Raw genomic sequence first — 15000 nt, 5'->3', positions numbered from 1 at the left:
AATGTAGAATTCTGTGCAAAGCTTTTAGGTGTAAACTTTATTATGATCAACAAATTTGTTGAAATTTACAACTCCTTTGGTTAGTTAACTTTGTAATGTGGTAAATAATTGCAAGTACTTTGATCTTTATGTACGTAATAGATATGTAATCATATCCAGCATTTTTGGTATTGGCCTACTAATTGAAATATTAGGTTGAGTTACTTACTGAATATTATAACGTAATCTAATTGATCTTCCTTTACAGTGAACCTCACGCACGGTTTTATGCAGCTCAGATAGTCCTGACCTTTGAGTACCTCCATTCACTAGACCTCATCTACAGAGACCTGAAGCCTGAAAACCTTTTAATTGACCAACAAGGGTATATCCAGGTAAGGTGCTTGTAGTGAAGTATAATCTCTGAAATTCTTGTAATTTATTTAAAACTCAAATTGGCAAACTCAAAAGTTACCTTGAATAATCATTAACACATTATAAAAAGGAGGAAAGAGCTTTTGCAAATAGACTTTCCATTTAGTGTTTTCCACAATTGCAACTTATTTTTCTTACATTAGTTCCCTTTTGAAAATCTAGTTAACTTTATTGCAGTGTGATCCCAACCAGCGACAGGTGACTATAGCAGCCTCTGAACTACCCTCTTCCCAACCCCCTGAAGGAAAGACATTTTAGTGAACCTGTCTTTACGTAGTTTATTAAATCAGTTCAGTTGAGAATGTGTGAATGCTCCGTTGCAATATCGTGACTCTGAAGTAAGATCACAACCCTGATTTAAGAGATGAACTGTGGTCCCTTGATTTAAAACTTTTTTTTAAATACAAAATTGATAAAATCTTTGGGGCATTGATCATGATCAGTTGATGAATACAGTCTTTTTATGTTGGGAGTTGAGAGAGAAACTACACCTACACTGTTACAGCCAACTGTTTGCATAGAGATTTCAAGTTAAATGCTGCATTAAAAACTTTCAAAGTTAAACATTGACATAAAAGGGTGACCAAAAGTTTTGACAAGTGCACACTCGCATTTTAACTTTAATATAAATATGTGTATTTATATCTCTATCTGCTCATCTCCCCACACCCCGCAGTCTTGCACTTTCCTCTTAAGTTGCTCCCATTTTCAGTTTCAGTGAGAAATAGGACTCGAGAACAGAATACATGTTCTTCCCATTGCCTTGCTCACATATGCTTAAAGGAAACAAGTCCTCTACCCGAAGATCTTGCACCTATAAGCAGTTGTTGTCCCTCGAGGTTCTAGCTCTTTCGCCATCACCACTGAAAATTCACTGGGCTTTGTCGTTGACCAAGACTTGTAACTCAGAGCATTGGGACCCTTACTTAGGCCTGCGACAACTCCCAAAAGGGCAGGGATGACCACCCCCTCGAATGATCCTGCTGGCCTGATCTATATAAATGATTTCTACAATTTAGTTGCAAGGTGACACATTTCACAACATGGAGGATTTATTTAACATTAGAACACTGAAGAGGACCTGATACGCAGTTACCTTGCATTTTATGTTGCTGAATAACAGCGCAATGGCCTGTAACTTGCAAACTCCGGGGCTATGTATCTGGGGGAGTACCCCAAAGGTTCACTGAGGAACCTCCCCCCTCTTCCCCGCAATTCCCAGGTCGGGATCACACGACAGTTGCCCGGGAAGTTCAGACTTCTGGCGGGCAATTGTCCTGCACTGGGGACCATCTGAAAATATGATTTAAATCGCAAACTTCGGATGGTTCCAACTGTGTTACAGTAATAGATACGCAGAAAATGTTAAAGAAATAAAACCAAATGTAGCTTCTGGGTAGCTATTGTATCCACCTCCCAATCCGGTGGGACGACCCTACCATCCCCGACCCACATGGGACCTCCCCCCAACGACACCTCACCCGACTTTGGTATCCGATACCAACCCCTCTCCCATGTCTGCGCGCCGCCCCCAAGACTGCGCACCCCCAACATCTTCCCCCAATTGCGTGCATCCCCACCACCCCCAACACTGCACACACCCGCTCCCCCACCCTGACTGCTGGTGCCATAAGAAAGAGGACATGAACTTTTTGCGCCCAACTCTGCAGCCCTTGACAGAAGGCCTCAGGAGCGTGCTACACCACACAGTTCTCGCCACCCTGAGTTGGAAGATCAGGCAAGAAAGGATTTTGATGTAAGAAACCCGGAGTGGAGTGGCAATCCAACTCTGCCCATTATATTATAATATTTAGTTACCCATTTTTGACATTTCACTATACTGATTGATTTATATCAAAAGTATAAATTAGGACTGTGGCTTTTATTCCTGAGCCAATGCTAATTGCACCAACTATTTCAGTATAAATTAAAACTGCTGTCAGCTGAATGATCTTTTGTGATGTGCCATGCACAACAAAATCAAGTCCATAAGTCTTAACTTCAAACAGATTTTTATGACGTCTTCCTAGAGATGTGATTTGTGCACCAACTTACTTCTTCCCCTGCTCTCCACTTCTTCCTGAATGAACTGACTCATGCTGGGGTACATTTCCAGGAATTTTCACCAAATGCATTGGGGATCACATTCCACTTTCGTTTCTATTTCCCTGTAAAATGTATGAGTGTGATAACCTAGCGATTATGGTACTGGATCAGCAATCTCCCAAGTTCAGAGTTCAAATGCCACCGTGACAGGCTGGGAAATTGAGTTCATTAAATATCTTGCAATTAGTGAGCTGGCACAAGATAAAATAACCATGAAAGCTGCCAGATCATTATAAACTCAACTGGTTCGCTAATGTCCTTCAGAAACAAGAGCATGCTGCCCCTATCCAGTTAGCTTATATATGTCTTTTAACACCCTCAGGGTAACTAAGGATAGGCAACACCCCTACCAATCAGAGTCCACTTGCCGACCAATCGGCACACTCTTCTCATAAAGTATAAATTGTTGTTTTCCCCTTATATTGACATTCTTGCAAAGTGTCCTGCTGAGTGCAAGATGAAAAGCTTTGACATGTCTCTATTTTTCAGCAAAACCTTGTCTATACTATGCAAAGACCTGGCTATTCCGTATTATTTATCGTGATTGTTGTCTGTTTTTATGTTGCTTATACTTTTTTGTAAAATAGAAACTGCGCTGAGAAAAAGTTTGTTTCAACTGATGTTAATTTAATGTTAATCTCATATTTTTGTAGGTCACAGATTTTGGTTTTGCAAAAAGGGTAAAGGGCAGAACTTGGACACTTTGTGGAACTCCAGAATACTTGGCTCCAGAGATTATTCTCAGCAAGGTAAACTCAAGGCAGGAACGGACCTCGCAATACTCAAGAAACCTGCCTTTCCGACTTCTCATTCATGTTGGCGTACAACATTATAACTTGCCCACGTAACAGCTGCCGAATTTCAAAAGAAATTGTATGTGAGGCACTTGTACAAATTTCTGAGAGATGTGATAAGAATGTATGTAAATTTAAGTCTTTCTTTTATAAGTTTCCGTTCAAGCTGGGCAGTTTTTCTGCTGGATAATTTTCCATAACTTAAACAGGAAACTGGCAGAGTGTAATAATCAACTACTTCCTTTGTGTAGTATACTTGAATGTGTGTGTGTGTTTTCATTTTGTAGGGCTACAACAAAGCAGTGGATTGGTGGGCACTGGGAGTTCTAATCTATGAAATGGCAGCTGGATATCCCCCATTCTTTGCAGACCAGCCGATACAGATCTACGAAAAGATTGTCTCTGGAAAGGTGAAGTGTGATCATCTTAACAATTTTGTCCAAGAGTGCATATTTGAATGGGCAATTCTCCCATTCTTTGTTGTGTTGGGTTGACAGGGATTTGTCTTTGCGGTGTGTGTGTGTCACCTCGTCTTTTAGTGCCCTTATTCCGCTGCACCAGTTGCTAAACTTCAGAGGTGTTCTCTTATGCCCGCCAGTTTTTGGGTGGATATACTGCAGTGGATGCAACAATCGGCTATGATGAGGGAACAGGCTTCCATGCCTCATAGCTGTTCATTGATTCCCGCTGGAAAGTGTTCAGGTGAAGAAAGCTTCTTGCTGTTCACAGACGCCAGCGATTTGTTTGTCAGCACTCACTGTCCAGGATTACACGTGGAGGGAAAAGAAAGTTTAGTTGGCTACTGGAAGAAATGCCCTGTCTTTTTGTGCCTCCACCCAAAACTTGCCAACTGCTGCATTCACTGTTCTTTATCCAGTGAGATCAGTTAATTCACCTTTAATTGGGCTTCTTTCAGAAATTGGTGTATATGGGACAATGATGATTGTGTTCACTAAATTATAACTTAATGGTCTCAGTGGCTTAAGAGATTTGCTTGGGACATTATTTGCTCCTTTTCTCTCAGCCTTTTTTTTTAAAAAACTGGCTTCAAGCACGTGGAATATGATGTCAAACCAATTTTTTTTAAATTACTCAAGTTCATTGAGGGTCAGCTTAACTCATTTTTTGGCAGCACTGTCACCTGTGGGTTAGAAGTTGATGGGATCAAGCCCCATTACTCAACATCATGATGCTACTGAGCGTGCACTGCAATGTCCCAGGTTTAGTATTTCTAATGAGATGTGAAAACAAGTCCCATCTCCCTGTTCAGGTGGACATAAGATCCCATCGCACTACTTAAAGAAGAGTAAGAAAATTCTCCTGGTGTCATGGCTGGCCTGGCATTCATCCTTCAAGAAACACCATCTAAATAGATCAATTGGTCATTTTCTGTTTGTGTGACCGTGCTGTGTGCTAACTGCTGACACGTTTGCAAATTCGCATTAATCCGTCTGAAATCATAGCATCGTTATCATTATGGCACAGAAGGAGGCCATTCGGTCTGTCGTATCCATGCTGGCTGTGCAAGAGAAATTTAGCGAGTGCCCCCCCTCCTCGCTTTTTCCCCATATCCCTGCAAGTTACTTATTTTCAGATAATGATCCAATTGCCTTTTGAATGCCATGATTGCACCTCCCTCCACCACACTCTCAGGCAGTACATTCCAGATCCTAACCACTCTCACTATGTATAAAAAAAATTCCTCATGTTGCTATTGCTTCTTTTGCCAATTAGCTTAAACCTGTGCCCTCTTTTCTCGATCCTTCCACCATTGGGGACAGTTTCCCTTTGTTTACTCTGTCCAGTCCCCTCATGATTTTAACTACTCTTTCAGATCTCCTCTCAACCTTCTCTTCTCCAAGGAGAACAGCCCAATCTTCTCCAATCTTAGCTATATAATGAAGTTCCTCATTCCTGGAAACAATCTCATGAGTCCTTTCTGCACCCTGTCTTATGCCTTCATATCTTCGGTGCCCAGAACTTGATGTAACATTCCTAGTTGAGGCTGAGCCAGTGTTTTATACAGGTCTATCATAACTTACTTGCTTTTATACTTTGTCTCTATTTATAAATTCCAGTCTCCCACACACTTCATTAACAGCTCTCTCAACCTGTCCTGCCACCTTCAATGATTTGTGGGCAATATTCCCCGAGGTCCCTATGCTCCTGCACCCCCTTAAGAATTGCGTCCTTTATTTTATACAGTTCTTCACTTGCCTACCAAAATGAATCTCTGCACTTCTCTACTTTAAATTTCATTTGCCGCTTGACCCCCATTCCACAAACCTGTCTGTGTCCTTTTGAGGTTTTACACTATCCTGCTCACAGTTCACAATGCTTCCGGGTTTGATATCATCCACAAATTTTGAAATTGTGCCCTGTACACCAAAGTCTAAGTCATTAATATTGTGGTTTGGCAACGCAATTAACACCGCTAAACACGTAAAAAATCTCTCTGACCATGTACTCCAGAAAGTGAGGAGTTTGTTCTTGGGCATGGTTTCAATTTTGGTGTACCTTCATCCCAAACGGGAAGAGGTATTTGCTGAGTTCAAACTCCCCCACCCCAAACTGTCCCGCCACAAACCACCCTTGAAAGCACGCTTAGCTGATCTTGCAAACACACATTGTGGGATTCCGAACGACCTGCCTGACTTTCACATGCACCTCGACCAACTCTCAGCTTTGTGAGGCCTTAAGACCAACCTGGACATACACATCATTAAACCTGACAAAGGGACTGAAATGGTCATCCTTAAAAAGCGTGACTGTATCAACAAGATGCACGCCATTCTTAATGATGGGCCCAAATTTGTATCCATTGGACCTGCCACTCAACATGACTGGACAGCCTTGCTCGGAAGTAAGCTAAAAAAAGATGCTTGCTGGACTTGTGTAAGAGCAATGAGTGCTGAGTGATATATATGACACGGTTTGTCCTCACGGCTCGCTGCATCCACGTATGTATAGGCTGCTCAAGACACACACAAGTGATGTTGCTTTATGCCCCATCTTATCTATGACTGGTTCAGCACAACATGAATTGGCCCATTGGTTGGACGAATATTTACAACTAGTTTTGAGAAAGTTTTCCACATACGAGATGAAGGATTCCTTCACATTTGCGAAGGCCATACAGGACTTGCATATTGCTAGCAATGCTGTCCGTGTGCTCATTTGATATTGCTAGCCTATTCACCGATGTCCCACTTAAGGAAGCCATAGATATTTGTGCAGCAGCGCTATATTATGGCGATCTAGACTCCCCACCATTACGTGAATCAGTATTCATTGAACTTATGACCTCGGCAACGCACGCAATTGAGTTCAGTTTTAATGACACCATATATGCCCAAATAGGTGGTGTTGTCATGGGATCCCCTCTCGACCCAGCTCTGGCAGACATCTTTGCTGGGTTCCATGAGAAATGTCTTCGATGGAATGACCCATAACCATCTACATGCTTGCATGTTTCCGATGTGTGGATGATAAGTTCGCTATATTTAAATCCGCAGCTGCGTGTAATAATTTGCTTGCATGTCTTAATGGGCTCCATCCTGCGCTCAAATTCATCTTTTAAAATGGAGCAGTCAAATGAATTCCACTTCCTTGACATGCTAGTTGAGAAATCTGCCAGGGGGTCTCTGCCACGGTCTAAATGCAAGCCCACCTTCACTGGTCAATGCACGTGTTGGGATTCTTACAGTTCCACATGCTATAAGATTGGCCTTATCGGCAACCTTGTAAATGGGTGAATCAGCTCACCATGCAAGTTTTGCACTGAAATAGGGTGCATCAAATGCATCCAGCGAGATAATGGCTACCCTGATCAGATCATTTCAGACTGTATATCACGCAAACTTATGATTGGGCCTACGTTTGGCCCTGAAAAGTGACCAGTCTACCTCAGATTACCCTGGAAGGGCAAGGTATCTCAAAAATATGAGCAACAGGTGAAGCTCGCTGTTTCACGTTGCTACTATGCAGTAGCAACATGATTGGTATTTGTCACTAACAGGATGCTGCAGTCAAGCCAAAAAGACATTCTGCCTATCGCACAGATGAGTAATGTGGTATGTGAATTTCCATGCCAGTGTAATGCTAGGTATGTAAGCTGCACATCCCAAAGACTGGTGGATCGTATCAATGTGTCCCAGCCGCTGTTTGCAACAGGCAGGGTACAGACCGTACCCAACCAGCCCGTGCTTGCAAAACTCAAAACACAGTGCCCAATGTAAGGTGTGATTCTGCAATTGGACAACATTTGCTAAATAATCCTCAGTGTGCTAAGAATTACCCTGACAACCAATTTAAGATTGTCAGTCTGGCTCGCAGTGTGATGCATTTGTGTGTACTGGAACCTACATATATTAATGCACAGGGCCCTGTTCTTTGCAGACAGAAAGAACATGAAAACACACTGTGCCTATTTCAGCTAAGCAAACTGACTCATTCCTCAGGGCAATGCCTTGACCAAACAGAATTAAGCTGCTTGGTTTTAATTTTCAAACAATGCTTGGTACTTAACTGTCAGTCACCATCACTGGTGCATTCTCCATGGCAACAGCTCTACCAATCAGAGTCCACTTTCCAACCAGTCAACACTGTTCTCATACAGTATAAATTGTTGTTTTCCTCTTATATTGGTATTCTTGCAAAGTGTCCTGATGAATGTTGAATGTAAGACAAAAAGTATCGACAGGCCTCTTGTTTTCAGCAGTACTCAAGCTCTGTGCTACCAAATGACTATTTCATTAACATATATATCAGGAATTGCAGAGGTCCTAACAGTGACCCCCTGGAAACTCCACGATAAACCTTCCTCCAGCCTGAAAAATAACCATTCACCATTGCGCTTCTTTCCTGTCACTTAGGTAATTTTGTATGCATGTTGCTGCTGCCCCTTTTATTCCATGAGCTCTAACTTTGCTCACAAGTCTGTTGTGCGGTACTTTATCAAATGCCTTTTGGAAGTCCATGTACAACACATCAGCCCCCTCTTTTACCTCATCAAAAAGCTCAAGTTAGTTAAACACAATTTTCCCTTCACAAATCTGTGCTGGATTTCCTTAATTAACCTGCAATTTTCCTTAATTAACCAAGTGACTATTAATTTTGCTATTAATAATGCTTTGAGACATGAAGAAATCTTGGAATCGCAATCTCAGTAACCAGAGTACTGCTGGCTGCACGTTGGTGATGTGGTTACTGACGAGGCCAGTGCTTACAGTGCAGCACACACTTGAAATTATGTTTTGGTACTCTTCCTGATACTTGGAATCTCTGCTACCACCTATAGGTGGAGAGCTAAAGGCACACCTAGGACCAGCCCTTGTTTCCCAGGGGCAAGGCAAGGTTACTTGACCTCTCAAAGATGCAAATTTCTGAAAGGGACCATGTCCCAGCTGGATCTTTCCACTGTGGGATGTGAGGAAGTTTGGGATAATGTGGAAGTTGAAATTCTCTCAATTAGAGAAAAATACAATGTAGTTGGTAATCTAAAATTCTAAGATATGTTTTGTGAAATGTGCTGTTCAAACACAGGTTTAGGCTTCTGTCCTCAAAACACTGACTGACAATGTTGCCTTATTTCAGGTACGGTTCCCTTCTCACTTCAGTTCAGACCTGAAGGATCTGCTGCGAAATTTGCTTCAGGTAGATCTGACCAAACGATATGGGAATCTCAAAAATGGTGTGAATGACATTAAGAACCATAAGTGGTTTGCCACTACAGATTGGATTGCCATTTACCAGAGGAAGGTATGTGCTTTGTTCTGATCTTTAAAGGAAGTGGATGTTTTGAAATTATTTACTGGATCACAAAATATATTTATATGGTAAAGAATGAGAATTTTACATTAATTTTACATTACAACCTGCCTCTTTATAAGTATCTTACAATTAAGTGGCTTTTCTTTTTCCATTGACTGGGGCATCCCATGCATTTCTGTTTCAAGTTTACTTTTTTCCTCCCATTGGACCCTTGAGCTCAGATCACCTCAGTAAGCACGAGGCTGCTCGTTGTACTGCACAACATCCAAAGTGACTCTCACTGATTTAGCTTTAGGATTTTGTATAAATATATTTTTGATAAATTATTTCATATTTTTGGCAAGTTCTAACTCTTAAAGTTGCAGGAAGGTATTTCCAGCTGCTGAAATTTGCAGCTGATTGCTGCCCTTTGACCCATGATTGTACATCAAATAAATTTGGCTAAAAATTTCAAGAATGTCGAAAGATTCAGATGACTGAAGAAGCTACTTCAAACCACCAAAATCTCAGTCACCATTCTTTTTATTATCAGCGCCACTCATTGAGATATTGTCACCATGAAAACATCATCCTGCATTAACCGTCATAGAGTCATTATGGCCCAGCTCTCTGTAGAGCAATCCAATCAGCCCCATTGCCCCACTCAATCCCCGTAGCCCTGCAAGTTTATTTCCCTCAAGTGCCTATCAGCTTTGTTTTGAAATAATTCATCGCCTCCATTTCCACCACCCTCATAGAGAGTTGATCTATAAGCAGACAACAAGTAGCTTGAAGGGAATCTAGTCTGTCTCTGCCTCATAGATATTTAATACTGAACAGATAACTGTAGCAGGGATAGTGCAAGCCCATTTCACTTGGGACACCTGCCAGTCAAGAAAACAATCCCAGGAGTTGGAGGGAGTCATAAGCTATCGCAGGGAAGGTCTGACATTTCATTGGTTGCTTGTTTTTGATCTGATTCCACAAAGAACTCTCTGAACCCAATTTTTCCAAACTCGAGGTGTTTTTGCATTTTGATTTGGAGCCCAGGAGCTGGCACCCCGTGGCCTGGCAGTGACGTGACTTTGTAGGTCCCGTTTTATTGTGTGGACCAAGGAAAACACTTTTGACAATGTGCTAGGAGCCAGTTCCTGGATACAGAAATCTCCAAATCTAAATTTAAAGGAAATAAAAGCAGCTTCTGGGTAGTTTGCTACCTGAACCGTAGCAAAGGTCAGGAAATGCCTGACCTTCTCTACAACGCGTTTGATTCCCTGTCTTTCTGATTGCTAGGATTTGTCTGTCTTGACTGTTGTTACCATTCTTTTGTGGAATGGATTTGGACTGTTCCAGTCCACAGTAAAGCCACCCTTAATTTGAGGGAATTCAGGTAATTGCAGTCAGAGCCAAAACTATGTAGCTGGTACCAAGGTCCCACATGGCAGATTGGTCAGGAAAGTAAAAGCCCATGGGATTCAGGGCAATGTGGCAAACTGGATAAAAGGTTGGCTTTGTAACAGGAAACAAAGGCTAATGGTCGATGGATGCCCTTGCGAATGGAAAGTTGTCTCAAGTGGTGTTCCACAGGGCTCGGTGCTAGGACCCTTGCTGTTTGTGTTATATATTAACGATTTGGATGTGAATGTGGGGGGCACGATTGGGAAATTTGCAGATGACACAAAGATTGGCCGAGTAGTGGATAGTGTAGAGGATAGCCATAATCTCCAAAACAATATAGATGGGTTGGTGGAGTGGGTGGTAAAGTGGCAGATGGATTTTAACAAAGGGAAGAGTGAGGTCGTACATTTAGGGAGGTCAAACAGTTACAGGGATTACAAAATAAATGGGAATATATTAAGAGGGGTAGATGAAGTGAGAGATCTTGGCGTACAAGTACACAGGTCCCTGAAGGCAGCAGTTCAAGTAGACAAGGTTGTAAAGAAGGCATATGGGATGCTCTCCTTCATTGGCAGAGGTATAGAATATAAAAGTAAGGATATAATGTTGGAATTGTATAAAACACTGGTGAGGCCACAACTGGAGTATTCTGGTCACCACATTACAGGAAGGACGTAGTAGCTCTGGAGAGAGTGCAGAGGAGGGTTACAAGAATGTTGCCAGGGTTAGAAAAATGTAGCTACGAGGAGAGATTGGATAGGTTGGGGTTATTTTCCTTAGAACCAAGAAGGCTGAGAGGTGACTTGATTGAGGTGCACAAAATTATGAGGGGAATAGATAGAGTGGACAGGATAAAATTGTTTCCCTTGGTGCAGAATTCTAGAGCCAGGGGACATAGATTCAAGATAAGTGGCAGAAGGTGTAGGGGGGACATGAGGAAGAACTTTTTTTCGCAGGGGGTAGTGGGTGTCTGGAATTCGCTGCCCAAGTTGCTGGTAGAGGCAGAAACTCTAAACTCTTTTAAAAAGTACCTGGATCTGCACCTAAAGTGCTGTAAGATGCAGGGCTATGGGCTGGGTGCAGGAAGGTGGGATTAGAAAGGGCACCTGGGTGTCCTCAGGCTGGCATGGACAAGATGGGCTGAATGGCCTCCTTCTGTGCTGTAACTTTTCTATGGTTCTATGGTACAGGAAATGAAAATGTTACTTCACATTAATGAACTGCACTGATGTGCGCCCGTAATTGAAGCATGTTGTTTGGAGTCAGGTGGAAGAAGCTTCAACTGTTTATAATCCCAAGTTAGTGTCTGAATTCTCACAGATTATGTATGTAAAAAAAAAAATGGAGCGCTCATTTCTACACTGTCATGCACATTGTTTTGTTTAAACAACGCAATTGGTGAGTGTTTTAGTAATTGCTTTTCAGCTCGATAGTGGCTTGAAGAAAATTTGCTTGGTGATTGCAGTGGGTTCACATGCCACAGTAGAACTGTTGTCCCAGAGATATAATTTCAGTGACCTTTTATCTGTCTCGTCCTCTTACACTTTGATGTTGTTTTCAGGTGGAAGCTCCATTCATACCAAAGTGCAGAGGCCCAGGCGACACCAGCAATTTCGATGATTATGAAGAGGAAGACATCCGTGTCTCTTTAACCGAAAAATGTGCTAAAGAGTTTGCTGATTTTTAGAGAGAAACAGACCGTCAGGGCTTGTATTGGGATCTTTGCACTCTGCTAACAGATGGGGTGGAGCGGAAACCATCTTATTCGTCGAAACAATTACTTAGTTTCTTCATTCCACAAGGCTGAGATCCTTCTTGCCATAATTCATGTGTGCAGTTAGCACAGCCCTCATACACAGGCACATTTACGCAAAGCACTACCTGTGCTACGACACAAAAACTAGACCACTTTCTTATTGTTTCCTTCCTTCCTTCCTTTGTTCTCCAGCAGTTGCCTTTGTGTCATGTAGTTTGTTTTTTCCCCCCTTTAAAAACGGCAATTTGCAGAGAGTGAAACATTTTGTTTAAGTGTAAAGTTAGAGCAAGTGTTTCAGGATTTTTTTGCACTTGGTGTGACTTAGCCCAAAGTGAAAGCTGAACGTTGCTTCTAGTGTTCGCCAGCCACAATTCCTGTCTGTCGTGTCTGAGAGGTCACAGTTGTAGAACACCTTACCTTGTAGAAATTAAGAATCAGACTCCTAGAACCTAGACAGCATTTTTGGCATCATTTTTTTTTTTTTGGAAGTAGTACTTGTTCTCTGTGTATTTATAAATAGACTGAACAAAAGCAAGTTCTCCTGGACATGACCAAAATGAAGTAGAATTGATTGGATGGTTGGAGCAGGGTATGCAGAGCCTGTGCCTTGAATACTCCTGCACTATCAAATTCAGCTGCCCTTCCCAATTTTTTATATTCATCTGGGGAGGATCCAGGCCCAACGTTCACCGGATGCTGCAGTCTGCTGAACACCATCAGAGCAAAGCTGCCAGCAGGTAATCTTCAGACTAGCTTTGTCTCCCTGTCATTTGTAGCTGTGTTGCACCAGCATGTCAAAGCATAGTCAGTTGGTGGGGTTACTCTCCCACAACTCAAATTCCATTGTGTGTTCCTTTAGAATGATGAACAGGAGAGAGAGGGATTCCTGTTACAGGTGGAATACTTCAAAAGGAGAAATAAAGCAGCATCAGATACTATCAGGGAATGGAAACGTGAAATTGTTTTAATCGTAATGATTTGACATCAGAAATCCTAACAGGTGTGGTAAATGGTTTTACACACGGATTCAGTCACTAGCTGTATACAATATACTGAGCAAATGCACTCTTCGTGCGTGCAGTGGGGCTGTGGTCCTCCATTTTTGTTTTAAGATGCTGCAGAATTAAAGAAGGTCACTGCCAGGATTGTGTTTGATTCCGAGGCACAGTGTTGTGTTGCCGAAATGATGTTTGGGCAAATGCTAAAAGATTAATCACTCCATAACTAGCTTTTCAGACTATTAATTTTTAGTGCTTTGGTTCATGCATTGCAAAATACTTAACACAGTTAACAACTGCCATGTTTCCACTATCTTTACAATTTTTTTTTATATATATATATAAGTTTGTCTCCCTGGGAACAGAACTTAGAGTTTGCAGGTGTTAGGCTCAGCTATTAGGTAGATGCATTGTCATATAATGACATAATCTGTTGCTACAGGAAAGGGCTAGTGCTTTCACGTGCTAGCTGAAGCATTTTCCTCATGTATTTCAGTGTTGTTAAATCATGGGTTATGGATTCAGTGGATCTGTACATGCTAACATTTTTTTTAACCAGTTCATTTTAATCAGATTAGTTTTATTTGTACACTCTCGGCACTCAGTTTTGATCTCTTCCTCTCGTGCATATGTATATATACATATATATATATTTATATATTTATGTATGTATATGAAATAAACCTCTCTAATGGTTTAAATCGAAATGGTTTCTTATGTACAGAAGCAGGCTGAATTCAGATTGGTTCAAATAGATACAGGAAAGGAAAGCAATGAGTTTTAACAAAGCAACTTGATTTGGCATAGAACCAGTGTATTTGCTTGAGTTAGCACTAAAGAAACATTGACACAATGTCCTCTTAACCTGAAGGGAACTCATGGAAGTAAGGCCTTTGTAGACATTTGCATTACCAGTATGAGCTGTAATATCAAACATTCTGTTTGTCGTCTTGGCTGTCAAAACATTTGCACAACAATGTCCATTATGAGGCTGACACCGACAGCAGTTTTTTCATCCACCCGTATTTACCTGTATGTGCAAGGGAAGTATAAGATACTTTGCTGTAGCAGATTTTATGTAACTAAAGAAATGTAAGGTCACATTAATAAATTTAAAAGTTCCTTTGTATGAAAATGTTAAAATCTTTTTGTATTTCATTTAGACTGAGGACATGCTGTTGTATGCTAGCTGTATGCGATAAATTCTACAGTAACTTTGTTGTCGTTTATGGACTTAAAGGTTTTAATAAACGCTGAAGATCACATTTCTGACTGGCTTATGTGTTATTAAAGCTTTGACAATCCGACGCTGCGTATAAAGTGTTACAGCGTTTTTTTTAGGAGCCTCTGTTCACGGGAGGAATTCCAAAATCAATGTTTTTATTTGTTAAGAATGTGTTCTTTTACAGGGAGCATGGTACATGTTTTTGTGTCGTGAATCAGTTTAACCAGTACTTTGTGCGTGTATGGTGGATGCCTATTTACATCAACTTCAGTTTGCTACTTGTATTAAAAAAAAATAAGAAATTGCTGCGTACAGCCCTGTTTATGAATAATCCAGAAAAAATTGAAATGAGGGCATGCTTGGCACGGTACCAGTTTTCCTTACTCTGGATTTTCTTCAGTGTTTTAACACATCTTTCACAACTTTCTATGCTTTCCTTCACTGTAAAAGGATTCTAAAAAAACAGAGCGGCTTTTCATTCCTTGTCCATTTTCCTCCTCCAGAGGTGTTGATTCCTTTCTCGTTTATGGTTGTGTGTGTTGTCTCTCCCTGTACCTT

The 15000-nt window shown here is 41.3% G+C and overlaps 1 protein-coding gene across 3 annotated transcripts in view; it reads left to right on the top strand.

Annotated features, from left to right (window-relative positions):
- prkacba (protein kinase, cAMP-dependent, catalytic, beta a) overlaps nt 1-14482 on the top strand; it is a 143912-nt gene extending 129430 nt beyond the window's left edge. For all 3 annotated transcript variants that reach the window (XM_078560675.1, XM_078560676.1, XM_078560674.1), the window contains exons 6-10: nt 248-374; nt 3174-3269; nt 3602-3724; nt 8910-9074; nt 12025-14482. In XM_078560675.1, coding sequence (XP_078416801.1) covers nt 248-374; nt 3174-3269; nt 3602-3724; nt 8910-9074; nt 12025-12150 — 637 coding nt within the window. In that variant the 3' untranslated portion in view covers nt 12151-14482. The remainder of the gene's footprint in view (nt 1-247; nt 375-3173; nt 3270-3601; nt 3725-8909; nt 9075-12024) is intronic.
- Nucleotides 14483-15000: the final 518 nt, after the last annotated feature.

The sequence above is a fragment of the Cetorhinus maximus genome, chromosome 17 (genome assembly GCF_964194155.1).
Source record: "Cetorhinus maximus chromosome 17, sCetMax3.hap1.1, whole genome shotgun sequence".
NCBI classification, from domain to species: Eukaryota; Metazoa; Chordata; class Chondrichthyes; order Lamniformes; family Cetorhinidae; genus Cetorhinus; species Cetorhinus maximus.
The sequence above is the reverse complement of the archived record's forward strand: the minus strand, read 5'-3'. Positions and strand labels throughout refer to the sequence as shown.